The following is a 27,792-nucleotide window of genomic DNA, read 5'->3' as shown; positions in this document are numbered from 1 at the left end:
CAACGCAGCAGAAACCCTGGGTGCTCGGTGAGCACCCTGAAGGCCGCCGCCGAAGACACAAAGAAAGAGATCAAGGCATCCTCTTGTCAAGGCATTTACTGTCTGGTTGAAGAAATGAAAAAATAACACAGAATAATTTCAGAGAAGTTATGAATCAAGGGCCAACTTGTAAATACGTTAGTTCCAAAACTTCTTGAAAAAAAAAAAGATTTTATTTATTTATGCATACAAGAACTGGGGTGTAGGCCAGAGGTTGAAGGGGATGAGAGGATTCACCAGAGACAGAGTGGGGAACAAAACCAGCAGATCTATTGAAACACACTGCTGAGAGGAGCAGCAGGTGAGATAGGAGAGGTCTGCTGCGCCATGTGGGTCAGCTCCCTGGCCAGGGATCGAACTCAGGCCCTAGCAGTGGGCTATTGTGGTGGTAGCGCTGAGACTTAACCCCTAGCCACCAGGGAGGCCCTAAGCCTTCTTAGTTATTTGTTTGATCTCAAAGTTACATGGTCCCAAAACAAAATACAGCACCACAAAAAGAGAGGCCAGGTGAATCATCCAGTTCCCGGATTTGCCCTCCCTGCTCTTCAGTCCCTAGTCCTGGAGGGCTGTACTCTTGCAAGGAAAACTATTACTAAACACCACCAGCTTCACATATGCATTTAGGTAAAGTTTTAAAAAATCTTTTTTGAACAAGAGGTGATTTCTTTACCTTGAATGCTCGTGCTGGGAGGAAGGCAGCTACGGGTCCCAGCAGAAGGGCCCTGTGACTATCCTGGCGGCCTGAGCTTTCCAGCTCTAGGGAGCCTTGAGTAGATGTGCCTGGTCAGGTGGGCCTGGGTAGCCCACACCTCCTGCCCAGTTACCTTCAGATGTGAGTGTCCTTGTCAATTTTTACCCCCACAGACCAAAAACATCTCGTTTTTAAAAATCGAAGTAACATCGGTTTATGTGTAGGTTTCAGGTGAACAAATGTGTATCAACATCTGTATATACTACATTATGCTCATTACTTAAAGTCTGGTTGCCATGCACCACCACCACTGGACCCCTCTTAACCACATTACTACCTCTCCCCCGCCCCTGCAAATTTTGGGGTGCCATGAAGAAAAAAAATGGAAGTACTGCTGATGGGGGTCAGGAGCCTCTCCTCCATGGTCCCACAGCTCCAGAGCTTCTCCCATTGACTAAGTCCAGGGGGTTTCTAGCCCTGACCTAGGCTGAGAAGCCCCGCAATCAGGGGTAAGGGTTGGGTAGCGGAGGGTGGTATGGGGCAGCGCCCTCTGCAGGTCATGGCTTGAAAGGGATCCTGGGAGGAAGATTTGAGGCTCAGAGGAGGCAGGTGAAGGTGTTTCCAAGTCGAATGGTCAGGCCCACAGGCCAAGCAAATACTGATTTCTAAGACTGCAACATTGTCCCATGCAGGTCCAGAGTAACATCCCATCACAGGATATTAAAAATGTTGCCGTGAGGTTTGAGAACTGATTTGGGGGAAAAAGAGGTGAAAACAGCAAAGAGTAATAACTGATAGCTTATGGATGGGAGCTATGCTGAGAATCCTAGCTGTAAGAGGGTAAAGAAGGGAACCCGCGTTTACTTAAATTTATCTACAAAATATTCCAGATTAGTGTTACAATCCCTACTTTACAAATTAGGAAACTGAGGCACAAGAATTTATCTCTCTTTTTTTTTTTAAAGATTTATTTATTTATTTATACATGCACTGGGTACAGTCAGAAGCGCGGGAGGGTGAGAGAATTCACCAGAGCCAGAGCGGGGAGCAGAGCAGGCAGAAGGACCGAAGTACACTGCTGAGGGGAGCAGCGGGCGGCAGGAGAGGTCTGTGCGCCATGCGGGACCCTCCTCCGGTGGCCGGGGAGCAGCCAGGGATCGAACCAGCACTGCAAAGGCTGAGGGCAGCTTCGCAACCCAGCGCTCAACCGCTGCGCCACTGGGGAGGCCTAAGGGACTGCAATTTTAAACAGGGTTGCCAAAAAAGTCCCCTTTGAGAGGAGGATGCATGAATAAAAGCCTAAAGGCAATGAGGACAGAGGGAGCCATGTTGACAAGCCCAGCTACATAATTCTTGGGTCCCAGTGCAAAATGAAAAGATATGACCCCCTTGTTCAACTGCAGTAAGAATTTCAAGATGGCAACAGCAGAGCTTTAAACCAAACACAAGGCCCTTTTAAGAGTGGGGCCTTTTGTGACAGCACAGGTGCCACTGTCATGTGTACTCCTGGCTACTTGGGGAAAGAGCACTCCAGACAGAGGAAAAGTGTGTGCAAAAGCCCTGGGGTTGGGGCGTGCCTGGCATATCTAAGGAACCCCAGGGAGCCCAGTGCCACTGGAGCAGTGAGCAAGGGGAAGAGCAGGAGGTCAGAGAGACAGAGGGTAGGGGGCAGTCCATCACATTACGTCCTTATAGGCACCATAAGGGTTTGGCTTTTCCATGGCAAGAGACAGGAGCTATTGCAAGGTTGTGAGCCATGAGAAATCCTGAGGGGGCTCTGATAAAAGCCCTGCAGAGGCTTCCCATTGCTTTCAGGATGAACGTCAAATTTCTCAACCTTGACATTGTGTCTTCTTATGATCTGATCCTTTCCTAACCCTCATCCTCTCATCCCTTTACCGTCTCTTCCAGCCTTCCCCAGCTACTGACATGGCCAGGCTGGGCTGGGCTCTCCTGCTGCCTGTTGTTTCCTCAGCTGGGCACACACTTCCCCTCATCTTCACCTGCCTCCTCCCTCTTCCTCAAACCTGAGTTCAAGCTTCATCTCTTCTGGGAAGCCTTCCATGTCCCTCCCCATGTTGCTGAGGCATCCTTTTGGCAAGGCCCACAATACCTGCTCCACATCTATATGCCTAGGACTAGCCAAGACCTGGCATATAAAGGTCCAGGTGCTTGGAAGAGCACAGCTGGTATGGTGTAGAGCTCCAGAGAACCTCCATCTCTGGGCTTCAGAGCCTCCAGCCTTTACTCAGCACTCCACTGCCTCCCTATGTTCATCAAAGATGAGTGCAGGCGCAAAGCCCCCAGGCTTCCTGGAGGAGGAGACACTTGACAGGACATATCCAGCATGGCTGAAGGAGAAAGGCACAAGCAAAGTCTGGGGTGGTCTTGAATGGGAGGATAAGGAGATTGGTCCAGGCTAGGGTGTGGCCTCCAGCTGCCCTGGGAGGTCCTGGGAGAGGTGGCAAGCAGTGGACTCCTGGGCGCAGCGGGCAGAGGGGCCCCCACGGCAGCTCCCCTCTGCTCAAGCGGATGCTAAGATGTCAAAAGGAAGGAGGGAGCGGCCGTGGGGATCTGTCAGCAGGGACTGGCCTCAGTGACTGTCTCCTTGCCCCCAGGCTCTATGTGCTGAAGCTGTCAGATGACATCGGCAACTTCGGGGAGGTGCGGCTACCCCTTCTCGGCTGCCTCGGTGTCTCCTGGGTGGTGGTCTTTCTCTGCCTCATCCGAGGGGTCAAGTCTTCAGGGAAAGTAAGTATCCTCTCTTGGCAAGGTCTGTGCCAGCCCAGAAAGATCCTGCCTTCCCTACCTGCTGTGTGTGGGGGGGTTAGTGGTTGGGGGAGGGGGTTTGATGAAGGGACACCGGACAGGGAGAGAGACCAGAGAGCTGGTGGTGTTGGGGCCAGGGAGGTGACCCCAGGGTGAGGAGGGTCCAGAGGAGAGTCAGGTGGAGCCCATCTCACCCTCAGGTGGTGTACTTCACGGCCACGTTCCCCTACGTGGTGCTCACCATCCTGTTCATCCGCGGCGTGAGCCTGGAGGGGGCCTTCACCGGCATCATGTACTACCTGACCCCACAGTGGGACAAGATCCTGGAGGCCAAGGTGGGATGCCAAGACCACCTGGAAGAGACGGTGGGGGCAGGGAGGTGCCTCCTCTGACCACAGCTCCTCACCCCACCCCTCCCACAGGTGTGGGGGGATGCAGCCTCCCAGATCTTCTACTCGCTGGGCTGCGCGTGGGGAGGCCTCATCACCATGGCTTCCTATAACAAGTTCCACAACAACTGTTACCGGTGAGACTCCCGGCCGGCCCTGGGGCTGCCCCTGCTCCCTGCCCTCTCTGTGGCCTGGCCCACCGGGGCATCCCCTGGCACACACAGCCTGAGGTCCTGGGAGTGCTGGTTCTGGATCAAGGAATTGGAGAAGGGAGAAGGAAGCTTTGGCAGGAGAGGGCAGGGGGAGGGGGACAGAGGTGCCGCAGGAGTGCCTGGGGGCACTTAGAAAGGCTGGGGCACCCCGGTGAAGCAGGGGTGGGCGCCTTTGCTCCCGGAACTGTCCCTGTCTCCAAGTCTTCCCTGGGCCCAAGTGGACTGGGGGATGGGGGGAGGAATAAGCTGCCGGTCCTCAACGCCCCCTCTGGGTACCCCTGCCAGGGACAGCGTCATCATCAGCATCACTAACTGCGCCACCAGCGTCTATGCTGGCTTTGTCATCTTCTCCATCCTCGGCTTCATGGCCAAGCACCTGGGTGTGGACGTGTCCCGCGTGGCCGACCATGGCCCTGGCCTGGCCTTCGTGGCTTACCCCGAGGCCCTCACGCTGCTGCCCATCTCCCCGGTCTGGTCACTGCTCTTCTTCTTCATGCTCATCCTGTTGGGACTGGGCACTCAGGTACGGGCTGCAGCACACGCGCCAGAGGCTGGGGGCGGCGGGGCCGGGCGGGAGGAGGCAGGGTGGGGAGAGTTAGGCCCCTGCTTGACGCCGTATCCCGCAGTTCTGCCTCCTGGAGACTCTGGTCACGGCCATTGTGGATGAGGTGGGGAACGAGTGGATCCTGCAGAGGAAGACCTATGTGACCCTGGGCGTGGCTGTCGCCGGCTTCCTGTTGGGCATCCCCCTCACCAGCCAGGTAAGAATAAGGAAAAGGCTGGGCTGGAGTTTCCAGGGTAGGTGGGGATAATGGGGAGGGGACCCCAGCCTCAGCACCCCCCTAACTTAGCCACCCGCTGGCCCGTAGGCAGGCATCTACTGGCTGCTGCTGATGGACAACTACGCGGCCAGCTTCTCCTTGGTCATCATCTCCTGCATCATGTGTGTGTCCATCATGTACATCTACGGTGAGTGCCCGAGCCCCCGGCCTCCGCGTCCCACCCCCCGCCTGCTCCCCCGGCCTGCTCCCCCTGGCCTGCGGGCCCACTGACCTCCCCTGTCTCCAGGGCACCGGAACTACTTCCAGGACATTCAGATGATGCTGGGATTCCCTCCGCCCCTCTTCTTCCAGATCTGCTGGCGCTTTGTCTCTCCAGCGATCATCTTCGTGAGTTCCTAGGCGGGCCCTTCCCTTCCCCGGCTGCCCCTTGTCAAGTGTCCTTCTCTTGAGAACCAGCAGAGGACGAGCCCCTGCCCCCCAATCCAGCTGGCAGGGCTGCTCCTGCTGAGGAAGGGGAGCGCTGGCGGGCAGCGGCTGACCGTGTCCCTGCCTCCCTGGCTTCCCTGCCTTGATCCCCAGAGGGGCCTCAGGAGCATCCATCTCCAATCCCTCACAGCCCGGTGCTCTGGGTGGCTGAGGTACATGGTGTGTGGGCATTCCAGAAATAGTTTGCAAGTCAGATGTCAGTTCAGGATAATGGGTAACTTTGTAGCCCTTCCAGGTATGGGAGTGGGGTGGGGACAGGGAGATTTGGTTTTCACACTACTCCACCCCAGGGAAATGTCCATGAGGGGGCTGAGCCCGTGGAGGTAATGCCTGCCATGGCAAGGAACCAGGTGCTTTCTGCTCGCTGCCATAGGTCAGCTCCCATACTACAGTTCTCCAAGGTATCATTATTCCCCGCTATCCAGAGGAGGAAACTGAGGCACAGAGCTGTTAGGTAACTGACCTGCATAGCTAGCGAGAAGCAGAGCACCATTCAGAATACTAGTCCAATCTGCAGGCTGTGTCCAGCCAGCGCTGCCACAGAAGCCGCCACCGGAGAGAGGGATGGTCCGCGGGCTAAAGCCCATCTGATTTGGCTCCTTTATGCTGAGGGAGGGAAGGTACACAAGACATTGAATGGTGTTGTGGTCACACCCCAGAGAAGCAGCAGGACCACCTCGAGGTAGAGGGGCCACTTGCAGGGCAGCAGGGCAATGTGGAGTCGCTCCTCTCATGCCCAGGGCCTCTGGCCACGGGGAGTTCAGCACCGGATTTCCACTTTGGCTCATGTTCCTGGAAAAAAAAAAAAAGGCCCCTGAGGGCTGAGGCCTGCACCACATGGGGTGTGGGATCTTCCCCGAGCCTGGCACGGGCACTACCTCTGGCCACTGGCCCAGCCTTGAAACAGGAGGAGCGGAAGTCTCCTGTAAGTGGTGGGAGGCCGGGGAGGGAAGGTGCTCTGCCAAGTGCTGTGCCCCCTGGGGGTGTTGCTGAGCCCCAACTCCCCACCCCCAGAAGAGTCAGTCTCCACAGCTCCCAGGAGAGACCTGGGCACTAGCCACATAGGGCAAGAGTCAGGAAGGAGGGGCACAGGAGGGGGCTGTGGGAAGAGCCCCAGCCTCGGTCCCATATCTGTGGGAGATTTGAGGCAAAGTGGGCAGTTTTCCTCTCTGTGCTCAGAAAACCAGCTAGAGTTACTACAAGGTGTGGACTCGGGCTCTGTGGACACAGGCTTCTAAGCTGTCGTGTTTACTTTGGAGGCTTTACCTCTTTATATTTCTGAAAAGATCTTTTGACAAACTCCATCTTTTTGCCAGCTCAAGTTAATGACTTGTCCACACCTAGACCAGGATCTAATTCCATTCAGGAAACCTGTTACAAAAGCTTACTATGTGCAGCATCACAGGAGGAGCCCCTGATGGATGTGGGTCTTGTCCCCAAGAATTTGGCCCCTGGGAAGGCTGGAGCGGCTGCGCTCTGGAGCAGCTGAGGCCTTAGGAGGCAGGTGTGGAGCCCTCCTGGCCAGCCGCAGTGCACACCCAGCACCTCCAGCACCCCCCAGCCCACCAGGTGGCCAATGAGACACCGGCCCATCTCTCTGTTTCCTTTACTTTTTTTGTAAAGTAAAAAGCTGCTGCAACCCCAGGCTTTATCTCTTATCTCACTCTTCTTCCAAAGCAAATCCCTCGAGCACCCCAGCCTGGAACTCACCATTTATTTCTAGGCTGTCACTATCCCCACAGCCATAGATAGGCAGGGCTTTCCCCTCTCCTCTCCCCTACTGTTCCTATTTTTCTGCACAGGTCAGTTCAAATCAGCAAATAAGATTGTGCCAGGCACTGGAGACCCAGAGTCGATACAATCCCAGGAGCTCCAGGTCTACAGGAAACATCGAATAGATGCTTAACAGATGGGAAATGCTATTGAGAGCCCTTTTAGGAGGAGATGAGAAATCTCGACAGGCTTCTTGGAGGAGGTGGCATTTGCATAGGGTTTGATAGAGGAACATGTGGAAGATTCTCCAGAATAAATATAAAGGGTAGAAAACAATAGCTGTAGCTGAGACATTGAAACAGGGGTAACAGTGCCAGAAAGCTCGGTAGGGTGCTGAAAGCCTTGAGACTAGGGTAGTGACCTTGCTTCACGAGGTAACAGAGAGCCACTGCAAGTCACTGCAAGTCACTGCAAGTCAGGTGCCTAACTTCCACATGTGACAGCAGCTGGGCAGTGCCCTGGTGGCTCAGGACTGTGGTGAAGACAGACCTCTCCCTTCCACAGTGCCCTTCTGACCACCATGGCCCAGACCCCTGCTTCCATCTGCTTCTTCTGCCCAAACCTTGGCATTCCCCTGCCTTTCTCAAAATGCCTTTCTCTTTTGGGGAACTGGAGAAGAAGGGAAGGGGTGCTGATAGGAGGGACAACCTGAGGGCTGGCAGGGCTGGCAGGCCTCACACTCACTCCTGCCCCCACCCTCTGCAGTTCATCCTCATCTTCACCGTGATTCAGTACCGGCCAATCACCTACAACCACTACCAATACCCAGGCTGGGCCGTGGCCATCGGCTTCCTCATGGCACTGTCCTCGGTCATCTGTATCCCACTCTATGCCTTGTTCCAGCTCTGCCGCACAGATGGGGACACCCTCCTCCAGGTGAGGGGTGGGGCCAGGAGGCAGCCAGGTGAAATGGGGAGGGAGGCTGGGTGGGGCTTAAGGGCTGCTCTTCTAACGTGCACGACCGACCTCCACCCACCCACCCACGTATCTACCTTTTTTGCAGCGTTTGAAAAATGCCACAAAGCCAAGCAGAGACTGGGGCCCTGCCCTCCTGGAACACCGGACTGGGCGCTATGCCCCCACCATGCCACCCTCTCCTGAAGATGGGCTTGAGGTCCAGCCACTGCACCCGGACAAGGCCCAGATCCCCATCGTGGGCAGTAATGGCTCCAACCGTCTGCAGGACTCCCGGATATGAGCACAGTCGCCAGGGGAGCATCCCAGCCCCACCCCGTGCTCCCACCACAGAGACTGGGGAGGCAGTGGACAGGTGTCACCACCTGCCCTTGTCACGCCCTAGCCGGGGCGGCTGCTGTCACCTTGGCCACCACTGCTAGCTCGGTCATTCGTGCTCGTGTCCCCAGTGTTTACAGGTCCTTTGGATGTCAAGATGGCAGCTGGGGGTGGTATGGATGACGGGAGGGCTGATGGGGGTCCCAAAGCACTTTGGAGGGGACTGGGTCAGGTCCCCAGAGGCCTGCGGGGCTTTACATGACCTGTGATGCCCCCACACTCTGCCCCGAGCTGAGGGTCTGGATGGGCCCCCCACCTGTCCCCATCCTGGGCCTCCAGCCCCTTGACCAGTGTTCCTGCCCTTAAAGCAGGTCCCAGCCTCTGCCCAGGCAAATTTGGATCTTCCCACTCAGAGGCTGGAGGGTGTGTCGTGTTACTGTCAGGCTGTGCTGCCCAGCCCTGTTTGTCTGTGTAATTATTTTTGTAAAAACTGTATTATCTGTGGTTGCCACTCCCTTGTCACCAGCCTTGGGCTCCATCTGTCTTCCAGGCCTGCCTGCACCTTATTTGGTGGCTTGGGGTCTCTGCACCTCATTCTAGCCCTGGCTGTCAGGCCTAGCAATAGAGGCCCATGATCCAGTAGCCTGCCCAAAGCGCTAGTTTGGGGGCAGGGAGGGGAGCACAGGGGTGGGGTGCTGCTCACAGGAGGCTTGCACCCAGAGCCCTGGGGAGGGGACTCCACATGACCCAACCTTGCCCTCCCTCCACCAGGCTAAAGGCCCAGTCTTCCCAAATTGGGCTGACCTTATTCATGTGCCAAATGGCCCCAGCCCGCGTGCCCCATCCCTCTCCCGAGCCCTGCAGTGTCTGTTTGTCTATCCTCTGTGCCCCTCTGTGCAGTGACAGCCCTGACCAAGCCGCCTCTAATCCTCTGTAGCAATAACGGTGCACCACCCACCCGCACCACCCGTGCACCACTAGGATTTTAAAGTCCATAGATTTTAATGAAATTTCTATTCCTGTCTCTGAGCTGCTGCTGTGCTTTGTCTGAATCCCCCAGGGGGACAAGAGTCAGGGCTGGGATGAGACCTCTGCCTGCCAGGTCTTTGTGGAGGCCTGGGAGGAGAAAGGCCACAGGCTTTGATGGTCTGGCCAGAAGCTGGGCTTGGGGCTGGGGTGAGGGCCTGATACAATGAGTCTTGGAGTCCCGGTGAGAATCCACCCAAGGCTGGATATGAGGGGGCTGGGCCATAGCAGCTGAGAGGGCAGCAGCAGATGGGGTGAGTTCCGGCAGAAATTGGAGACTGCTCCATGGCCAGCCCCTCAGCTTGGGGCCTGGGGCACGACACTGGACATTGGAGTAGAAGTTGGCCTTGTCCTGGGGCTGCACTGAAGCCTCCGTCCCCAGCGGCAGGTGGCAGATGGGCCTCTGGGGCGGGGGCAGCTCTCCAGAGGAGGAGCGGGCAGGTGGCCCTGGAGTGGCCCAGCCCAAACTCCCGCAGTCCCACGGAGACAGGGCAAGGGTCTGAGGCTCTGGCTGGGCCCGGACGGCTGCCACCTGGACACAAAGGAGTTGATGTGAGGGGGCTTTGGACTGCTCCTCTGCCTGCTCTGTCCACCTCTGTCCACCTGCCTTGGCTTACCTGTGGCTGGGGGACATGCGGGATGGCATCAGAGGCGCCTGCAGCTCCTGTTGCATGGCTGCCTTCTGCTCCTTTAGCTCTGAAGAAGGCAGTTTCTAAGACACAGCACCCAGCTCTGCTAGGTATGAGCAAGTTGGGGTGGGGAGCAGAAGGCTGAGTGTTCTAGGGCTTGCCCAAGGTCCTCACCTGCCAGGGTGGGCTCTACGGTTGCCTCAGAGGACTGGGGTGGCCCCGTGTACTCCTCCTCCAGGCAGCGCTGCAGAGGGAGCTGGCTTAGTGCCCCAGTTGGGGAGGGGTGGGGCAGGGCAGGATGCAGAGGCCAGATCCCCAGGGCAGGGCCCAGGAACCAGCCCATGTGGTCCCCTTACCATAACCACCTCAGGGCAGCCCCTGGGCAGTCCCCCTGAAAAGCTGAGTTTGGAAAAGTAGCCTGGGCTAAGAGAAGGGAAGGAGGTGAGATCCAGCAGGTTAATCTGGACATAAGGGCTCAGCATAAAACCTCACACTTCTAGGGCTCACACATGAGGCTTGCACATGACACACAGGGCTCACAAGCTTTACACGCATGTACACAAACGTGTGTGGGGGTCTCATACCAGGTTAGAGGCAGGTGCGCCCACATGCAGCAGAAAGGCACTGAGGGGAGGCCTGGGGTGCAGCTCACCTGCAGGACCGGGATCTCCCTCTCCAAGGTGCGACACTCCTCCTCCAGGAGGCCCCTGGGACACAAGGGGTGTGGCACCCAGAGCCAGTGCCACAGAACAGAGTCTCAGCTGAGGCCTCCGCACAGCTCCAAATGCACAGCAGCCTCACTGGGCACCCTCTCCAGGCCCCCCAGCCTCCGCCGCCCCAGCACAGCCTTCCAGTCCTGCCATCCTCCTCCTGGGCAGGATATAACTTCTCCTTGCCCAGGTCACGGCATCCAGGCACCCACCTGGGCAGAGACCAGTCTCCCTCTGCACTACCGCACTGGGCTGATTCTGAGGTCTCCCTCCTGCCCCCACCCCCATCAGGATAAAGCTCCTCCCTGGTGGCATCTGTACTCAGCTCCTTTCTTGGCAGCAACCTTAGCAGCCCTGAAGGCCCTGCCCTCTTAGCCTTACCCTCACAGGTCTGCCCCCAGGTCTCCTGTCTCCTCCCACAGTGCCAGACTCCAAGATTCCACCCCAGCGCCACCCCGCTGCCCCGAAAATACACTCAGGGGCCTCACCGCAGGTGCCCGGCAACTTGGTCAATGTCAGACACGTTCAGTTGGTCCTTCATGGTGCTGAGGTCCCTGAGATGGCTGCTGTCAGCTGAAGTGGCCATCACTCTCCTCGCGTCGCCTCCCCCATGCCTTCAGAACACAAAGGCCCTCCTCCTAGACAAGTCTGTGGCTTTCCCCACAAACTTTGTAACACAACATTGTGCCAAGAGGAAGAGTGCTGGAGCCTGGGTGTGCAGAGGGGTTCTGCCACACGCTTGGGTGTGGCCAATCAGCGATCCCTTCTGAATTTTACTTCCCTCATCTGCAAAATGGGGACATCATCTACCTCGCAGGGATGTGTGAGAACTGGAGAAGCGTTGCTACCATCCACTTAGGAACATGCACCTGCTCACTGACCTCATTCAGTCCCCGGATGTGAATACCACCTGCTCCCTCTACCCTCAGCTCTCCCCGCCTCTCTAGCCGAGCCCTCACTTCTGTTCTCCAGGCCCAAGGAACAACACTGACCAGTGAACAGGCTACTTTTCCCACAGATGCTTGCATATGGTGATCTTCTTCCTGCAAATCTCTCATCTGGCTGGAAATCTGTTCCTCATCTCCAAAACCCAGCTCAAACCTGTCGCTTTCTCCAGGAAGCCTTGCCAGCCCTTAGGCCGGGCAGGTGTCCCCTGGGCTCCTGCAGTCCTCATGGACTGATTCCTACCACAAATGGCTGCAGAAGGTCCAGCCCCCAGCCAGGAGCTCCTCCACGGAGCTGGGACGGGCCCACCAGTTGGTGTGGCCTTCTGCCAAGCAAGGGCAGAACCCTTTTCTCCTGCCACCACTTTACCTGGATTCACCAGTTTTCATCGGGAGTATCTCCTGTTCTGGCACATCCCACCTGGGCGCCTCCAAGGCAAAGTGCAGGACACTGGGGCTGTACTGGACCCAAGCCTGGGTTGTGTCCCTGTGTTCGGTGCACAAGAGGGAAGCTCAGGCATCCTTCCAGGGAGCCACAGGACAAACGGGGCGCTTGTCCGGTGCAAGTCAGGCCCATTTGAGTTATGAGGAAGGGACCCAACCCCAGGTCTGGGGTTCCCACCTGCCCTCGCAGATGGCCTTCTGGTGGAGACCCTGGAGCAGCTGCCGGAGTTCCTGGCGCACTAAGTCCCTTAGGAGAGGCGGAGGTGCCAGGAGGGACCAGGGGTCGGAGGTGGGGCGGGAGCTCTGGGTGTGGGAGGCCCGAGTCTCCTGAAGCAATGACCGCAGCGTCGCCACCTGCAATGAGAACTGGGACACCTTGCGACTGCGGAGGGAAGAGTAAGGAGTGAGGGGAGCTGGGGCCGTGAGGGGCAGTTCCGAGTCAGAATGGAGGGGGCTGGGCGGACAGTGAGGCCGGGGAAGACCCGGGCGGTTGCTGGGCTGGGCCGCAGAGGGCGCGGGGAAGTCTCCCGCATCGTAGGGCTGTCCGGGGGGTGTAGCCCACCTTCCCATGCCCCACCTCTGCCCGCAGCTCCCGACTCAGTTCCACCGTGGTCTCCCCCAGAATCCGCTTCACTTCGAGCCGCTCTGGGAGCGGAACATGCTCCTCCACCAGCTCCCACAGCGACGGGGCGTCCCGGGGCATGGCCTGCCCGCGCTGCCCTGCGCCGTCACCAGGCACCAGGCTCGGAGCTGCGGGACGGCGGGTCGAGGCGCTGAACCCCCCGGAGCCCGCGGGTCCCCAGCGTCGGGCCCGACCCGCGCGCCCCGCCCGCCCCGGTTTCACCGGCCACGCCCCACCTCGTCGCCCTCGCCGGCCTCTCCCAAGCCCCTCGGCAGAATTCACACGGTCCAGAGCCGCCGAAGCCTGGCGCCCCCTCCGGCCCGGCTCCTGGGAGGCTCTCGGGGGCCGCGGGTCCGGGTCACGGCCCCCGGGAGCCGGGCGGTGGGAACCAGGGGCCCGGCCCGGCCCGGCCCGCGCGCCGTCACCCGGGAGACCGCGCCGCCCCCCCAGGCCCCGCCCCGCATTCCAGGTCGGGAGGGCGGCGCCGGCTCGCGGGGAATCCGAACCATTCACGGAACCCCGGCCCAAGGCTCTTGGGCTCTGGCCCGGCCACCACTTGGCCTCGGGGCCGGGAAGAGACACCCGAGTGCACTGGGCTTATTACTCCGTTGCCTCTTCTGACCGGTAGGTCAGCGGCCGGGTACAAGAAGCCCCGTGCCCGCCGCTGCGCTTGGGGGGCCTGGCAGTCAGGACAGACCCCGGCTGGTAGGTCAGACGCCCTTCCACCACGCAGTCAGAGACCTGGGCTCAGGGACCCAGATTCCCATCCCCAGACACACACGGGGGCTGCTCCATTCACGTTTTTTACTAAAGCACCCACACAAGTTTCTGTGCAATGTACAAATACCAGCCAGCCCCGGGGCTACTGCCTTTTCTCTGAGACAGGGAGGCAGAAACAGACTGATCCAAGCTTCACCTGCCCCCCCATGCAAACCCCAACCCCAAGATCCCAGGCAGCAACACAGCACCCCCTCTGGTCCCCTCCTGGGGCTGCTCCTCAGTAAGGGGCACACCAGAATTTGCCCCCTACAATGCTGAATGAAAAAGGTTTCCCCTCCCCTGGGAGCGTGGGGGATCCCTAGGTCTGAGAATTCCCCCTGGAAGAGACACTGCCCCCTAGTTATGACTTCCCACCCTTCCAGGCCCTAGGGGACTCAAGGGGGGAAACTGAGGCACAGAGAGGTGGAGTGACCTAGCCCAGGCCACTCGGTGAGGCAGTGCAGGGGCTGGCCCAACCCTGAAGGTGAGGGAGGTTGGACTGGGGAGGGAGGGGCAGGTAGGAGGGCTGACCCCAGAGAGGGTCACACTTGAGAGGCCTGCCCAGGACGCAAGCCCCCCAAAGTAGGTTCTGAAACTTCCAGGTGCAGCTGAGGGGCCTATCAAAGATCCTTGGAAAACAGAGCCTACAGTCTTGGTCCTGGGGGGGTTCCCCCAAAGAGCAGTCACCAGCCAGGCTGTAGGTCAGTCCTCTGGCAGGCAATCCTTGGCAACAGGAGCCTTTGTCCATGAGTGTTAGCCCCGAGGGGGCCACGACGGGGGCCGCCCAATGTCCACCGTGATGTTGGTGAAAAGTGGTTGCCGAGACACCTCCAAGACCTGGTAGCGTACTGAGCCGATGCCGTCTCGTTTCATGGTCAGCTTCGTGTTTTGAATCTTGGTAAACCTAGACAGGATGGAAGTGGGTCCAGATCAGGGCTAACCACCAAAATCAATACGGGATCTCTGGGACCAAGCCTCAAGCCATCCGGGCATCTTCCAAGGATGACATGGTTTTCTTTGCCACTCCTGCCACCCCCCCCCCACCTACCTAGAACCCTCTGACTCTTGCACCTGCCCTCAAAACAAAGAGCTCACCCCTCTTTAGTCAGCAAACAGGATTGTGACACCTCACAAATCTCTCGGCTCAGACCATTCTGAGCCTCAGACCCAGACATCGGTGTCTGTCCCATGGCACCTCAAACACGATGTCCTCTATCAGATGCATCATTTTTACCCCCTAAATCCATCATCCGTATTCCACATCCTTCAGTCACTCCTTCACCTTCTATCGAGGAGGCCTCCTGTGCCAGCAAGGTCATTCTTCACTAGGGAGGTCAGGAAGAGAGAGGAGAAACCTCTAAGGGTAAAGGGAGACCATGCTGGCCATGGGATAGGGTGAGTCCGTGGCATGAAGCTGACAGCAGGGGAAGAGCAATCCAGGCAGAGGTACCAGCACAAGCTGACCTTAAACCAGGGCTGCACACTAAGCCAGAGCTTCATGGGCCAAGGGAAAAAACAGAGTAAGATCAGCTCGGGGGTTAGAGCATGTATGGGCAGGGCTCTGTAAGTCAGAGTAAGCAGTTCTTATTTTTATTCAGGGAGTGAGAAAACACTGAGGGATTTTTAGCCCAGTGTGGGGGAGGGAGGGGGCAGGGGCATACACTGTAAGTGGGGAAACCCGTGAAAGGCCACCGCAGTCATCAGGTGAAAAGTGGATGGGCTCAGATATATTTTGGGGGTGGCACTAACATAACTAGATAGTTTGGACACATGGGGCAAAGGAAAGAATCCAGGAGAACGCCTAGCTTTGAGGTAAAGAAGCAGGTAGATGGAACCACCATCCATAGAGTTCCTTAAGCCGGAAATTTGAAATTTCTGACCCTCCTGCTACTTCCCCACCCAAGGCACACATCACTAATTGATGACGGCACTAGCATGCCACTGTTCAGACAGACCTAGGCTGGTGGTATGTGCTTCCAGAGCTCCGCTCCCACCCTTATGCCCCAATTGTTTGGATCATCCTCCCCTGAGCCATCCAGCGCTGAGCACTCTCTAGATGCCAGCCTGCAGGCCCCTCCCCTGCTCACATGGGTCTTTAACTCAGCTGCTTTTTCCTCCGTTCCTGGTGCTCCTGGTGTGGCTTCATGCTTCTGCCAAACCACCACCCTACATCAGCAGGGTAGCCCATGTAGCTACTCTCACGCTGGCTCAGGGCAGAGAAACCTTATAGTCTATCTGTCCAAGCTGGGGGCACAGCAGCTCCCTAGGTCCTCACCCCAGCACACCCCCAGGCCCTGTCAATTCCTTTAGGCCCAGTTGGCTTCCCTCCTGCTCCACCCAGCATCTCTGCCAGGCCTTCGTCTTCAAACCCAAAGGATGATCCCTCCAAACACAAATCTGAGCCTACCTTTTCCCTGCTTAAAGTCCTTCTGTGACCCCCCCAGTGCCCCCAGAACAAAGTGATGTTCCCAACCTGGCATTTGAGAACTCTAACACCCAGCATTGACCCCAGCCTTCAGAGATTTTACTACCAAAGTGCTCAGACTCTTAGCACAACCGTGCATGCTCACATACCAGACTCTTACAAACACTATTTCTTTTATCCAAACTGGCCTCCTCCATAGCCTGGTGAATATAGCACTGTGCCCAAAGTGGGCACGTGACAAATGTTTGTTGAACGACTGACTCTTCACAAACCCCAGGTGATTCCCACCTCCTCCAAGAGGCTTCCTACGACCACTCCCTTTTCTGCCCGGGGAGCACCTTGCCCTGATCACCTGGTGCTGTAGCTGCTGACCCCTCCCTAGAAAGAGCTTCATGTGGCATAACCAGGACTGAGGATGAATGCTCTGAGTCCCCCCTCCCCAAAAGGTTTGGCACCAGACAGGGTAAGAGCAATGCCAGCAGCCCTGTTTACATTTCACATGCCCTTGGTGACTATTCCCAGCCAGCATTCCCGGTCACCAAATATTGCCATCTCCTCAGAGACTCAGTCTACTCCAACCCCAGAGAAGTCAGCACTGTCTCCCTTCTTCCCAGGCCTGGAGCTGCGCCTGGAGTCTGTTCTCTCCAACGCTAAGTGGTCCAGCACATGAGAGGTCTATGAGGGCATCAGTAGAAACTCAATCCACTCGCTAACAACTGGAGCCCTTTCCTTTAAATTAGTTACCCCCAGGAATCAGGCTAGGGATGAGATGTCGGGTGAGGCTAAGCTGGGGGTAGGGGCACAGGGATTGGGGACGCTGGAGTCATCTCCAAGAGCTGAGGGCCAGTGGCCTTGGGACCTCCTCTGGGGATTAGTGGCACTGGGAAGTCACCTCTAAGGAGTCAGGGGTTAGGTTAGGGACACTGGGGGCGAAGGGTACTGGGGGTCACCTCTGAGGATTGGGCTCGTTATGCTTGTCCCGGTCGTGCTTGATCATGCGGTAGCGGCCTATGCGGATGTCTGGGCGCGAGATCTTCATCCCAGTCAGGGAGATCCTGGGGACGGGGACAGACGGACTGGAGCAGGCACCAGGAAGGGCAAGGAGCCCCACCCAGTCTGTGCCACACCCTCACAGGCCCCCATTCTACTCCCACACGGTCCCTACTCACCGGTTGAAGATGTCGTCATCCTCACCGCCCCAGCCCCAGTACTCGTTGGGGAAGCCATTGATTCTCAGAAACTGGGCTTTACTCAGGCCCGACACACCTCCAAAGTAGCCAGCATATGGCAGCCTATGGAAAAGGAGGCCAGGCATCAGAGTGGGTCCTGCGGGGACACCAGATGGAGGACCAGGGATGGGGTGGGGGTGAGTGAACCACAGGGGTAAGGTGTGGGGGGACAGGTGTGGTGCAGAGGCAGGGATGGGTGCTAAGGGGGCCCTCACCGAAAGCCAAACTTGTCCATGGCAATGGCAAAGTGGCGGGGCTGGTCACCGCAGCGGTACAGGTTGCGGTCATCCATGGGGACCAGGTCCACGTCGCTGAAGATGAAGCAGTCGTAGGCGGCGTCCTCCTTGAGAGCTTCTAGGAAACCCACATTAAGTAGCTTGGCCCGGTTGAAGGTGTCCTCACCATGCTGGGGGCGGGGAGGAGCACAGGTCAGCTCTAGCCCTGTGACCAGAGGCACCTGCACTACACCACTGTCCAGAGCAGTCCCCAGGGGCTACCCTCACTACACCCTCACTACAGCTCCCCCAGATTCTCACCAGCAATCCAGATTCTCTGCCTGGACCTGGCCTCCCAAGGTCTTTCATGATTGGCTCCTCTCTGGCCACTGCCCACTGCCCCCAAGACCCAGCACCACTACATTCCTCTGCAGCCCCAGAATATGCCAGGTTTGTTCTTGCCTCTCGGCATTGGTGTTAGCAGTTCCTCCTCAGCTTGTCACACTCACGCCTGGAGATGTTTCCCCACCCAGCATAGCTGTGCATTCCCTCCCGTGTGCCTCAGTAGGCCAGTGTACACTCAGACTGTGATTCAGATCTCTCGCTCTCACCCGTTCATTCAAATACACCCTGTGGCCCTCTCCTTTGTGCCTTCTCCGTGCTAGTGGGGGTCCTAGAGATCAGCAGCCCTGGCCCCTATTCCTACTGAGCACACTGTCACTAAGCGAGGCGAACCACGAATGCCACGAAAGAGCATGCCTGAGATGCAGGAGTCACAGACGCAGCGCTGGGCCTCGGGCACTGGCCCTCCTGCTCCTCTGCATCACCAGCCCACGGCCTCTCCCTGGGCCGTCTCTGAGGCCAAAACAGGACAGAGCTACATTCACTGTCCAACCCTCAAGCCCCCCCAAAAAAGACAAACACAGGGTCCATAGGCAGTTCTGGCCTAGGTGCCTGGGGTCCCCTGAGAAATGGGGCTGCAGGGCCAGGACTCCTTGAGGCTGGGCTCCTGGTCGTGTAGGCCCAACTGCCAAATTCCGGCCAGAGCAGAATTCCACAGTAGGAGCAAGTCCCGGAGTGCCTGCCCTGAGCCGTGATCTCCAGGCCGGAGCCGGAGAGGTTCCTGGGGCGGGAGGTGTGTGAGTGGGCCCGCCTGCAAGCAGAGGAATAGAGGACCTGCCCCTCCACCAGCCACGCTGCTCTGCTGACCCCGAATGCCTAGGCCTGTGCGCTCTCCTCCCCTTCCCCGGCCCGTTTCTCCCCCACCTGCCCTCCGAGCGACGTCCATTTTCTCTGGCTCAACAGCACTCTTTCTAGCCCCTCACCAGCCAGGAGCCCTAGGTTTCTCCCACATCAACATGCTCAATTCTCGTCCATTTGAAAAACAAAAACAAAACCTCCCTCTCGCCACCACCCTACCTTTTGTCTTCCCTCCTCAGCAAAGATTTTTTGTAAAAAAGAGTTGTCTCCATTTGGCTATTTCCATTTTGACAAATCTGATTCCTTCTTCAACCCACTGCAATCTGCTTCCGCCCCCACCCTGCCCCTGAAATGGCTCTTACTAGGCCCACCTTGTTGCTAAATCCACTGGACGCTTCTTGGTCCTCGTCCTTCCTCACTCCCCCGGCAGTGCTACGCAGCTGCCATGCTTCCTTCTGGACACTTATTCCAGGGCTTCTGGACACCACACTCTCCAGGATGCCCTCCAACCCTTTGGGCCAACCTTCGCAGCCTCTGTTCTCTCTCCTCCCTCTCTCCATGGCCCCTGCCGTGCCGGCTTTCTCCTCCCTGGCCAGGCTGGACAGGACCATGCACATAGGGGTGGCTCCCAACCCCCCTCTTCACTGCCCACCTCACTCGGCATTCACTTATTTGTCCAACACTTCCCACTTCCCAGCCACTCAGACTCATCAGGGGCAAAAAACAATTCCGAGTCACAGTCACGTCCCCATCTCGCTCAGAGGAGCAGACACGTACTCTGCAAGCAGCCAAGACAGAACCCCTCGAGGTGTCCTGGCATCTCTCCCCTTACTCTCCACAACTCGCCTCACATTTCTCCCTCATCCCCACAACTACTTCCCACCACGCCTGCATCTTCACATCTCTCCCAACATCACAGCTTCTCCCCACTGGCCACCCTGCCTCTGCTCCCTGCTTCCAGCCCCTTCTCCACATGCACTCACAGCCAGGTTTCTAATCCGCAAACATACCTGTTACTACCTCCTTAAAGCCCCCACCCCCATGCTGCCCTGCTGCTTTTAGTTCAGATCTCCCCACTTTCAGGCAGTTATTCAACCACTTAATGTGCCTCCTCAGGCCTTCTTGATTTGGCTTCTATCACCTCCTCCTCCTTGTCCTGCCCACTCCAGCCAACAGTTCTTGAACATGGGAGAGCAGTTCTCCTGCCGGGCCCTGGTTCCTCCAGGTCCTCTGATCTCAGGACCCATCTCAACGATCGCGTCCCAACCCCAGCGCTGCCCAGGGACTGCCCTGTCATGCACCACCATACTGGAGTCTGTAGGAACGCATGTCCAAGTCTGAGAGTCCTCTGTGCGGAGGACCCGTGTCAGATCCTTTCCAGCCCCAGCGGCCAGCTCTAGTCAGCCCACCGCAGGCTCTCACACTGAGCCAAGTCCCTGCACCTCAGCTGTGGCCAGCACCTGACCTGAGGTAGACGTCACCCTCTCTCCAGCTCTAATTCTCCCTGTCCTTGGGTGCTCACTATCTTGTCAGAGCCCGCACACCCCAGGCCTCTACCACCATGAGCTGGGGCCTGCCAAGGACAGACAACGGGCTCATCCTTCCTGACACTAAGCATCCTCCCACCAGTGTGCTGCCAACATCCGCACGTCCACACAGCCCTGGCCACACACCCCAGCCCACCTGTATGCGTGCCGATACACACAGCCTGCATCCACACAACCATAGGCAGACAAGAACCCACGGATGCCTCAACTCTACACACATGCCCATGTGCACATGGGCCCCCCTGGGATCCACAGGCAGTGCACCTGGTTGATGACGTAGATGCCGTAGCGCAGCCGCTGTCGCCTCAGGATGGGGTGCAGATAATGGAGCCAGTAGCGTAGGTGGTGCTCCCGGTGTCGAAAGGGGATGATGACTGCCACAGTCTGGGCTGGGATGCAGTCGGGTGGTGTGTAGCGGCCGCCCAGGAGCACGCCGGGGTTCTCCCGCTGCACCCGCTCCAGTGGCATGGGTGAGGTGAACTCAATCAGCAGTCGGCCCACTGCAGGTAAGATGGTGGCAGGCATCAGGCCTTCGTCACAATCCAGGGACACCAGCCCTCTCCCTCAGCCTGGGGCGGGTAAGGAAACTCCAGGAATAGCCTTCTCACAACAGACACGGACCCCTGGTACTCCCATGGGTCAAGTCTCAGTTCCGCAAGAGCCACTCTGCCCACCCCACAGGGAGGCCCTACCCCGTGGGCTCACCAAGGCCAGGCGGTAAGTCAGGACAGGGTGGCAGGGCAGGAGCCGTGGGGCCAGGCCGGGCACTGGGGGCCTCGGGCTGCCCGGAGCTGGGGGCAGTGGCGTTGGGCCGAGAGCAGTTGGAGCTGCTGCTGGCAGCTGGGTGCAGGGCACGGGCAGGGCCACGGGCACTGAAGCGGCTGAAGAAGGCCAGGTGCTGAGCGTAGACGTCAAAGTAGAGGATGACGGCCACGAGGAAGTGCAGCAAGCAGAGGAGGAGCACAGCCTTGCAGACGCGCTCCAGCGTCCCCCCCAGCAGTCTGCTCATCCCGCAGGCGGCCGCCGGCCCGCCCAATGGGCCCGGGCATCCGGCTGCCGGCCTGAGCAGGGAAAGGAGAGAAAAGCCCAGCAGGTCAGGGTTAGTTGGCCAAGGCTACCCACCCACATCCTGCCTACTGCTCACGCTCACAGACCCGCATCCTCACGCTGACGTGCTCCCACTGACCGACATTCAGGGACTCACATTCTACCTGGAAATCTACACAGACACAATCCCTGGCAACTCAGTACTCACATATCTTCACTCACCTAAGCAGTAAACTGACATTTTTTTGTCCTCAACGACACACACCCACACATAGGCACAGCCTCACACCCTCACACCACTGCTGCACAGCTTTACACACAGTTATAGGTTCCCAGGAATGTGGCCAGGTGACCTCGGATAACACTATTCATACCTAAACACAGAAATATGTTTCCCTACAGACTCGCACATGCACCTGCGCTCCAAGAACAGACCCCTGGGCAGGACCCGTGGCTTGCGGGGGTGAGGGGAACACCATCCACTCAGTACATGCCACGCAGGAGCACCCATACTCGAGACTTCATTGAAGTCCTCCCAGGAGCATGCTGGGTAGTGGTTTGGTCAGACAGGCCAGCTCAGGCCAGACTGGGAAGTGGCCCTCAGCATCCAGGTGCCCCAAACCATAGATGGTCCAAATACAGCCTAGAAGTTTATGGGATCCCTCTTACTCCCTCTGGAGTAAGAGGTTAAAATACAGGATGGGGCAGGGAATACAGGGTGGGGCAGGGAATACAGGGTGGGGCAGGGGACACCTCTCTCTAAAGACCTCAGTGACAGGGATTTACTCTCTGGGGCCTGCCCAGCACGGCTGGTTCTGACTCCCAGAGTGGGCCCCTGGAGACAGAGTGCAGCACTCCGCATGGCAGGAAAGGGGCCCCAGCTGTGGTTCCAACAGGGCAGCACTTCTGGCAGTGCTTCAAGGAGCTGGGTGAGTCTCACTCACAGATACACAGTACCGCCCCGCAAGCCCCACTCCCTTATCCCAGCTACCTTCACCCACACTCAGACACAGAGAAAGCTACATATAGTCAGACACACCCGGCTGACAGCAGAGCACAGAGTGACACACTCACAAACAAAGCCGCTGGTCCTGGACTTGCACAGCCATACATACAGGCTCCCGGGCCACTCACAACAGCTGGACCCACGTGCAAATATCCCCTCCTCTCCCTCGGGGCAGGGGTTCTGGGTCAGGCTGACCGCCAGGCTGCGAGGGGCCAGGCTGCGAGATGCTTTTGGGCAGGGCTGAAAGGGGTCAGTGGCCTGAACACGTGGCACCCCGGGACGGGGGAGGCAGCACAGAGCGGGTGGGTGTGGATCGGGGGTGGGGGGGGCGTGGATTGGGGGAGTGGATGTGGGGCGGGGGGCTGAGGCCAAGGGGAAACGTGAGTGGAGCGCCTCCCGGCGCCACGAGGCCGGGGCGAGCGAGGACAATAAGGGAAGCTGGCCGGGGGCGGGTGGAGGAGCCCGCGGCGGGGCTGTGGGGCGGGGAGGGGGGAAGCCGAATGATGGGGGTGGGGTGGGGTAACGCCAGGCCGGGGGTAGCGGCCAACGACTCCAACGACTCTCACCCGGTCCTGGGCGGGGATCTCGGGGCCGCGCTCGGGGCGCCCCTCTCGGGGCGGCTCTGGAATCTAGGGGCCCTGGGCTGGGAGCCGCGCGCGCCCCTCTCTCACCCGGCGCTCGGGGCTCAGCAGGGGGCGCCGCTCCGGTTCTGGCTGGGTTCCGGGCTCCGGCGGCTGCGGACCGCTCCGTCCCCCATGGCCGGGCCCCGCCGCCTCCCGCCGCCCGGTCAATGGCCCCCGCGGCCCCCGGCCGCCTCCCGCCGCCGCCGCGGGCCATGGAGCCGAGCCGCCCCGGGGGGCAGGGCGGGGCCGGGCGGCCGGGCAGACCCACAGACCCGCGGACAGGCGGACCACAGTGCGGCCGCCTCCCTCCCGCGCTACGGCGCCTCGGAGGGGCAGGCCAGGCCGGCGCGCCCGCGCGCGCGCTCCCGCGGCCCCCGCCTCCAGCGCGCCCGCACCCGCTGCGCGCCTCCGAAGCCGCCCCAGCCAGCGGCCAGACACAGCGGCGAGGGGACAGAGGTGGCACAGGACCGGGCGGGCGGACAAGAAAGTGCGGCTTATCTAAGGCGTTGGATTCGAGGTGGGTCACAATACGGGGCAGGGGGGTCTGGGTTGACGCGCGAACCCAGCCAAGGGGCCCGAAGACGGGCAGACTGGTGATGGATTCGTCAGCTCGGGCAGCCAGAGCATCATTAAGGCTGGTCAGCGGCCGGCAACCAGCTGAGAGGGCTGCTAGTGGGGCAGGACCCTTAAAGGTTGCGGCAGAAATACGTGGCAGGGAGCTGGAGTGGCAGGACCTTCTAGACTAATAGAAGGTTGGGGAAAAGACTGGACAGGAGTGGGAAGAGCTGGACAGGGCCATGGGAACCCCAGGAATCAAACTAGTTACTGGAAGGGGATGGCGCTGGGATAAGCAGAGGCAAATGAACAGGCTCCAAGCCCCACAGGATGTGCACTATGGCTGCCTGAAGGTCCTGTGGCAAGTAGGTGTGGCTAGGAGGATCCCTCCCCACCTCCAACAAATACCTGGGCCCACACCCCTAGACTCCTCTCCCTTCAACAAAGATGATCAGCACTACAGTATCATTACCTCCCCACCCAGGAGGGAGCTCTGTCCAGAGAAGAGACAGTGTGTGTCAGAAAGTTGCCAAGAGGCTGGCATGAGGTTGAGGCCAGCAGGCTTACTGGCCTCTGAAAGGAGGTGAAGAGGGCAACAGAAGTAGCACTGACCCAGACAAATACCATGTTTATTTCACAAACACTGGGAAGATGAGCTGGGGGTGGAGGTGGGATACAGCTGCACAATCATCAGGGGCCCACTTTCCACAATGAGGATCCAGCCAGGCAGTGCCTCCAAGTCAACAGGCAGCAAAGACTGAGTCCAGGGAGGGCCCTGAACACCAAGCCCCCCTGACAGGCTAAATGGCACAGCTCCAGCTGTCCTGGGGAAACCACAAATAAATAAGAGTAGGGCACGGCCCCACCCACACAGATCATCTAGTCACCCATCTTCACTCTGGAGGTCTGCAAAAGAACAAGAAAAACCAGGTAGGAACAGAGAAACAGATAAAACGGTAACAAATGACAGAAAACCACACCTAGCAAACCCAATGGCTGGATGGACAGACCACAACAGAGAGGTTACTGGACCACAGTGGACATGCTATGATAGGCACAGATGAACAGGGACAGTTGAACAACCACAGAATTATGCTGTGGGACAGAGAGATGGAGGGAAGTGGCATATGGACAGTGCCAGTCACCAGGAGCCAACCTGAACATAGGCAGGCACCCACAGTCACACTCAGACCCTCAGCTGATTCTTAGCCAGAAACACACACTGTCAGACATGAATCAGACATGCTGTCCTACTGACAGAACAAATACACACACAGGCCCTGAGAAGCCCAAACACACCAAGACAGACTGATACGGACAAAGACGAGATCCCAACCCAGTTGAGACAACATATAAACAGAAAAACAGAGTATGAGACAGAACATAAAGGGAAAGACTAAATAAAGATACACAGACACAAAGCAACAGAGAGAAAAAAAAATGAGACAGTGCAGTGATACCAGATTGGAGACAAAAATGAAAGTTTCAAAAGGGGAAAACCAGAAGATGGGAATGAGGTAGTGGAAGCTGGTCAGGGATTCTATGGTTATGATAGAGAATACTGTGGATCCTTAGGAAGGAGGGTAAGGCTGGGTTGGGGACAAGAGGATCCCAGGGAGATTGAGCACCTGAAGGATTGCAACGATGACCCCAAAGAGGCCGATGGCGCTGCCAAAGATCTCCACGATGAGAATCTTCACAAAGAGGCTGGGGTTCTGTGCGTCAGCCAGGGCGGCTCCACTGCCCACGATGCCCACACAGACTCCACAGAAGAGGTTAGACAAGCCCACTGTGAGGCCAGCCCCAAACATGGAGTAGCCTGGGGGAATGGAAAGGGAATGCTGAGGCCAATCCAGGTAGTGAGAGGAGAACAACATGAACTGATGGGGTCAAACACCTCTGAGCTCTGCAGAGCTGGCCCAAGTAGACGAGAGAATATCACAATGAGAAAACTAAGCTGGGGTGTGGGAGGGGGAGTAGGTGTGAAGCCCCAGCTCTTTGTCTTCACACATCTACCTACCTGCATGGTAGTTTCGATGGCCAATGGCCTGGGGGTCAGTGGCAGTGAAAGGCTAGGGGAAACAGAAAAGTAATTAAAAACTACCTCCTACCACCCAACATCAATAAATCAATATATGTAACATGCTGGACTATATATACCCCACCCTCGCCTTCCATACCTCAGCCATGTTGCTAATGACAATTGCCATGATGATGCCATAGATGGCCACAGCCTCACAGAAGATGATGCTGGTGGTTGAAGTAAAGGAATAGGGTGGAAAGAAAAAGAGTTAAAAAACCAAGCTTCCTCTCAAGCACTCCTTACCCTCACTGACATCCCCCAACCCCAATGAAGGTGGTCAGGAACAGCAAGTCATGTCAGGTGAAACATACAGGCAGTTCCCAACACAGGTGGTTCTGACAACCTTCCAAGGGCTCTATACTTACCTGACCAGATTCTTGGTCTTGATCCTAGGGGCCTTCACCCCTCCCCCAATGATGGATGAGCCCGTAATATAGATGCCCCTGTTAGAACGGACAAGAAACTGAATGGCAGAGCCCAAGCTTGACCCTGCCCCCCAGATGACTAAGGACCCAATGACACCACCTGCTATGATTCAGTCCCCCCCCTTGGTTCCACCATCCACTCACCATGCTGCCCCAACCACGGACAGAGAGATAGCTAGGCCAATGCCCAGGTTCGACCACATGAAGGGGGAGGTTTCCGTCAGGAACCTGAGGTGGAGAGAGGGAGGAAAGCAATTCAGCCCTGGTGGAAAAGTGGGGACAGCCCCAACCCCCATCCCCACCTCTCTCCAGCCCCACCAGTTCTAGATGGCGAAACAGACTTCATATCTCCCAAAGAAGTACCAAGGCCACAGGGAGGCAGTTCCTAAGGGAATCCTCTCCCAGCCCTCCCTTACCATGCCACATCAAAGCGGAAGCCCAAGTCAAAAATGGTGTAGCAGATTCCTGCAGCAATGAGAGAAAAAAAGGTTAGCAGTTGCTCTCTAGAGAAACTCCCTAACTTAGACAAGAACTTGCTCCCCAGCTGATGGGCCACTTTCCCATATACACTTCGTTCAAGGGAGAGTCCTCAGGCCGGCCCCCACGTGAAAGCACAGCTGTCCAGATCCCTCTGCTCAGGCCTCCATTTTCTGCCACTCCCTCAGTAACATCTCCCTCAGTGACACGTCCTCCCAGAGCAAGCCCCTCGGCTAGCAGCCACCCCGGCCTAAATACCCTGAAGGGGACAAGAGCTCGGGCCCGGCCCCACCAGATCCCGCCAGCCCAGTCCGAGTCGCTGTTTACCCAACAAGCTGTGGGTGGGGGGAGGGCAAAACGACCGGGAAAAGAGGAACTGAAGCGGCCTGTCCGTGACCCAAGGAGGTCGGTCAGGAGCAAGGGCAGGAGGAGAGCTGAGAGACCAAGGTGTGCGACTGCAGCGACAGAATGGGACGAGGGCTACTCCCGCAGGTCCCACCTACGCCACCCCCCCCCCCGCATGCAGCTGGAAATCTAGGTCTCGGGGGATTAGAGGCCCGAAAAGGCCTGAGGCAAGCCCCGGAGACCAGGGTACAGAGCCCGCGCTGGGAGCCATTAATTCCCAGACCTCACTTTCCCCGCTCGGACCCCACCTCGGTAGGGTTGGTGACCCCGCCCGCCAGGGCCCGGCCTCACCCACGACGACCATGCAGGCCCAGAAGGCCACGAAGACCCCGGAGTACAGCAGCGCTAGCCCCGTCATGGTGGCGACGACGGCGGGGGGTCCCGGGCGGTGGGGGCCAGACCTAACACGGCGTCCCGGCGTCCACTGTCCGCCCCGCAGTCTGTCCGCCCGCCCCGCAGCGTCACCTGACCACCCACGTGACGCGCGCCCTCACGTGACCTCACGCCAGGTCCGGCGCTGGGTCGTTGCGTCGCTGCGGGTCCAGAAGGGCGTCGCGGGAACCGCAGGCGCTGGGGATTGTGGTGGTTGTAGTCCCGCGCCTCGGAAGCGGCTGCGGCGGGCTTCTGCCCACCTCCAGCTCTGCCCTCTCCGGGGGCGCTGCTTCTCAGCCCCGGCACCCACCCCGCTTTGGCCCCCTAGTTCTGCTCGGGTGTAAAACCCGAGCCTGGCATGCAGCCCTACCCAGTCCCAGGAGGGTGTGATGCTCTTCACTTTGCTTATGCTGTTTCCTCTGCCTGAAGCGGGCTTCGTGCTCACCCCATACCCGGCTAACCCCTATCAGTCTTTTTTTTTTTTAAGATTTACTTATTTACACATACAAGAACTGGGTTACAGGTCAGAAGTGCGAGGGAGGGGGTGAGAGGCTGCGGATTGCTTCATTGCTTAACCCCTTGTGCCACCAGGGAGGCCCCTAACCCTTATCAGTCTTTAGAAACTATTCTTCCAAGAAGCCTCCCCTACCTGGGGTGGCGTGCCTTAAGAAACTT

The 27,792-nt window shown here is 58.1% G+C and overlaps 4 protein-coding genes across 11 annotated transcripts in view; 1 reads left to right on the top strand and 3 right to left on the bottom strand.

The window, feature by feature from the left end:
* Nucleotides 1–9,463, top strand: part of SLC6A9 (solute carrier family 6 member 9) — a 48,210-nt gene extending 38,747 nt beyond the window's left edge. For all 5 annotated transcript variants that reach the window (XM_054690983.1, XM_037498307.2, XM_037498309.1 and 2 more), the window contains 9 exons: nucleotides 3,349–3,481; nucleotides 3,700–3,834; nucleotides 3,922–4,025; nucleotides 4,386–4,623; nucleotides 4,727–4,861; nucleotides 4,970–5,069; nucleotides 5,169–5,269; nucleotides 7,847–8,017; nucleotides 8,145–9,463. In XM_054690983.1, the coding sequence (XP_054546958.1) occupies nucleotides 3,349–3,481; nucleotides 3,700–3,834; nucleotides 3,922–4,025; nucleotides 4,386–4,623; nucleotides 4,727–4,861; nucleotides 4,970–5,069; nucleotides 5,169–5,269; nucleotides 7,847–8,017; nucleotides 8,145–8,339 (1,312 nt within the window). In that variant the 3' untranslated portion in view covers nucleotides 8,340–9,463. The remainder of the gene's footprint in view (nucleotides 1–3,348; nucleotides 3,482–3,699; nucleotides 3,835–3,921; nucleotides 4,026–4,385; nucleotides 4,624–4,726; nucleotides 4,862–4,969; nucleotides 5,070–5,168; nucleotides 5,270–7,846; nucleotides 8,018–8,144) is intronic.
* CCDC24 (coiled-coil domain containing 24) lies at nucleotides 9,346–13,100 on the bottom strand. 4 transcript variants are annotated; one of them, XM_037498311.2, is made up of 9 exons: nucleotides 12,986–13,079; nucleotides 12,705–12,877; nucleotides 12,306–12,493; nucleotides 12,054–12,170; nucleotides 11,228–11,353; nucleotides 10,682–10,736; nucleotides 10,204–10,273; nucleotides 10,018–10,112; nucleotides 9,346–9,932 (listed from the first exon to the last, which is right to left on the bottom strand). In XM_037498311.2, exons 2-9 carry the CDS (start codon nucleotides 12,828–12,830, stop codon nucleotides 9,360–9,362), a joined length of 1,350 nt encoding a protein of 449 aa, XP_037354208.1. In that variant the 5' UTR covers nucleotides 12,831–12,877; nucleotides 12,986–13,079; the 3' UTR covers nucleotides 9,346–9,359. The 4 variants fall into 4 exon arrangements, with proteins under 4 accessions (XP_037354208.1, XP_037354209.1, XP_037354210.1 ...); XM_037498312.2 differs by having other exon boundaries at nucleotides 12,306–12,481; nucleotides 12,986–13,078; XM_037498313.2 differs by having other exon boundaries at nucleotides 9,659–9,932; nucleotides 10,018–10,096; nucleotides 12,986–13,100.
* A 439-nt stretch (nucleotides 13,101–13,539) lies between these two features.
* On the bottom strand, nucleotides 13,540–22,514 carry B4GALT2 (beta-1,4-galactosyltransferase 2). Its single transcript, XM_037499609.2, has 7 exons — nucleotides 22,246–22,514; nucleotides 20,830–21,185; nucleotides 20,389–20,624; nucleotides 17,378–17,568; nucleotides 17,103–17,225; nucleotides 16,884–16,988; nucleotides 13,540–14,412 (listed from the first exon to the last, which is right to left on the bottom strand). Exons 1-7 carry the CDS (start codon nucleotides 22,278–22,280, stop codon nucleotides 14,262–14,264), a joined length of 1,197 nt encoding a protein of 398 aa, XP_037355506.1. The 5' UTR covers nucleotides 22,281–22,514; the 3' UTR covers nucleotides 13,540–14,261.
* Nucleotides 22,515–23,963: 1,449 nt separating this feature from the next.
* ATP6V0B (ATPase H+ transporting V0 subunit b) lies at nucleotides 23,964–27,207 on the bottom strand. The gene is made up of 8 exons (XM_037499381.2): nucleotides 27,037–27,207; nucleotides 26,280–26,328; nucleotides 26,008–26,091; nucleotides 25,804–25,881; nucleotides 25,536–25,605; nucleotides 25,376–25,427; nucleotides 24,984–25,174; nucleotides 23,964–24,261 (listed from the first exon to the last, which is right to left on the bottom strand). Exons 1-8 carry the CDS (start codon nucleotides 27,101–27,103, stop codon nucleotides 24,235–24,237), a joined length of 618 nt encoding a protein of 205 aa, XP_037355278.1. The 5' UTR covers nucleotides 27,104–27,207; the 3' UTR covers nucleotides 23,964–24,234.
* Between the last annotated feature and the right edge of the window lie 585 nt (nucleotides 27,208–27,792).

The sequence above is a fragment of the Talpa occidentalis genome, unplaced genomic scaffold (assembly GCF_014898055.3).
Source record: "Talpa occidentalis isolate TD23 unplaced genomic scaffold, MPIMG_talOcc4v2.1 talOcc4.9, whole genome shotgun sequence".
Taxonomy (NCBI): Eukaryota; Metazoa; Chordata; class Mammalia; order Eulipotyphla; family Talpidae; genus Talpa; species Talpa occidentalis.
This window is presented reverse-complemented; position numbering and strand designations above follow the sequence as displayed.

Excerpts from the sequence above, each read along its gene's own strand:
- CCDC24 (XM_037498311.2), bottom strand. The coding sequence starts at position 12,830 with ATGCCCCGGGACGCCCCGTCGCTGTGGGAGCTGGTGGAGGAGCATGTT. Across the intron at positions 12,494-12,704 it reads GTCGGGAGCTGCGGGCAGAG|TTCTCATTGCAGGTGGCGAC; the intron begins GTGGGGCATGGG and ends AAGGTGTCCCAG. Across the intron at positions 9,933-10,017 it reads CGCATGTCCCCCAGCCACAG|GTGGCAGCCGTCCGGGCCCA; the intron begins GTAAGCCAAGGC and ends CTTTGTGTCCAG.
- B4GALT2 (XM_037499609.2), bottom strand. The coding sequence starts at position 22,280 with ATGGCTGTGCAAGTCCAGGACCAGCGGCTTTGTTT. Across the intron at positions 21,186-22,245 it reads CAGGACCAGCGGCTTTGTTT|GCCGGCAGCCGGATGCCCGG; the intron begins GTGAGTGTGTCA and ends TTCCCTGCTCAG. Across the intron at positions 20,625-20,829 it reads TGACTTACCGCCTGGCCTTG|TGGGCCGACTGCTGATTGAG; the intron begins GTGAGCCCACGG and ends TCTTACCTGCAG.
- ATP6V0B (XM_037499381.2), bottom strand. The coding sequence starts at position 27,103 with ATGACGGGGCTAGCGCTGCTGTACTCCGGGGTCTTCGTGGCCTTCTGG. Across the intron at positions 26,092-26,279 it reads TTCCGCTTTGATGTGGCATG|GTTCCTGACGGAAACCTCCC; the intron begins GTAAGGGAGGGC and ends TCTCCACCTCAG. Across the intron at positions 25,428-25,535 it reads TCATTAGCAACATGGCTGAG|CCTTTCACTGCCACTGACCC; the intron begins GTATGGAAGGCG and ends TGTTTCCCCTAG.